The 1,429-nt window shown below is 36.7% G+C and overlaps 1 protein-coding gene across 1 annotated transcript in view; it reads left to right on the top strand.

Moving 5' to 3' along the window:
- LOC101857520 (receptor-type tyrosine-protein phosphatase H) overlaps positions 1–646 on the top strand; it is a gene marked incomplete at its 5' end in the record, with an annotated part of 52,076 nt that extends 51,430 nt beyond the window's left edge. The window contains 1 exon segment of the mRNA XM_013088884.2: positions 378–646. Within this exon segment, the coding sequence (XP_012944338.1) occupies positions 378–421 (44 nt within the window).
- Positions 647–1,429: the final 783 nt, after the last annotated feature.

A 1,429-nucleotide genomic window follows, 5' to 3' on the forward strand; every position in this document is an offset into this window, starting at 1 on the left:
GGGGGTGTGGATGAAATATTTATTTTATCGAGAATGCCTTCTAAGATGCTGTGTCCCTTTCAGCCTGGGTTGGCAAGCAGGTCGATGGCCGCTTGCTTAAAATTATCTAAATTGTGTCGACGGGGCTTAAACACTAACATAATATACAAAAGAACAACAACAAAACAAACAAAAACAACCAAACAAAATGTTTCAATGGCGCTAGTAACGACTTCTTCTACAACATACTCGAAGTACATTTCAGGACGCTGTTTTTCGAAAGTGAACCATGATCGTAGTGTGCATTCTTTGGTGTAGTTACATATAGAAAGTCCGGCAGAGACACTGTTCAATATTCTCTACCTGTGTTAACCTATACCCTTGTGTTCTGTTCTCAGAGCATTTCAAGGAAGGCGTGACCATCAAGGAGGCAGCACTATAATAACTTATATACAATAATATATTATATATTATGCAGGGGGTGCAAACGTTGGTATACAGAAATTAACGCATCATTGTTATGATAATTAATTCATCAAGGTCATTTGAGGGATGCGTGGAGAATACCAACGCCAAGAAATTAGGTATCTGTGGAATGAAAGTTGCGCTTGTATATAATAAAATATTTTTTCATTTGATTGTATATAATAAATGCAATAAGCAAATGTACGGCACTCATTTTTTTTTTCATAACCATATTATACATGAACCTATTTTTGGGTATCCTCTGTACTATATACACGTTATACGGGTAAGGCTTTTTACTCCGTGGCGCTCATAAAACTTCAGTTCTATTCTCGCTTTGGGGAAGTTATTTTAACAAACATTTCCGTCTTTCTGGTGAATGCTGTTTCCAATCAGCCCGTCTCCTAAATGGTGGAAATTTTGTCGATGGGTGTAACCTTGTTTGTGCATAACCATGCACAGGGTGATTAAAAAAACAACTGTACAACTTCCTTTGTTAATATTTTCCTCCACACTGAAGTTTTGCGTTTCAAATTTGTACCCAATATTTGGAAGTCAAAAGGAATTTGTCTGACACGGTATTCATTTTAGATAAATCCACAGAATAGTTTTGCTCTATATAGCTCGTAAAAAATCAACCCATTTTCAGCAAAGTCCCAATTTTTGTAGCATGACGTACTAGTTCCCTCCCATTAGGTCTACCACTAAACCACTATAAAATACCAACGATTGCGCCTTTTGAATGAATTATATAAATTCCAAATTACAATATTCTAGTACAAATTTTGTTCGAGATATTTAGAAAAAAAAGTTGTAGTTGTTTTTTCTGATCACCCTGTACATAACAATATTATTATATCGTATACGTGTGTGAGGGAGTGAGTGAGTGAGTGAGTGAGTGAGTGAGTGAGTGTGTGTGTGTGTGTGTGTGTGTGTGTTTGTGTGTGTGAGTGTGAGTGAGAGAGAGAGAGAGAGTGTGTGTGTG

The sequence above is a fragment of the Aplysia californica genome, unplaced genomic scaffold, assembly GCF_000002075.1.
Source record: "Aplysia californica isolate F4 #8 unplaced genomic scaffold, AplCal3.0 scaffold00825, whole genome shotgun sequence".
Classification (NCBI taxonomy): domain Eukaryota; kingdom Metazoa; phylum Mollusca; class Gastropoda; order Aplysiida; family Aplysiidae; genus Aplysia; species Aplysia californica.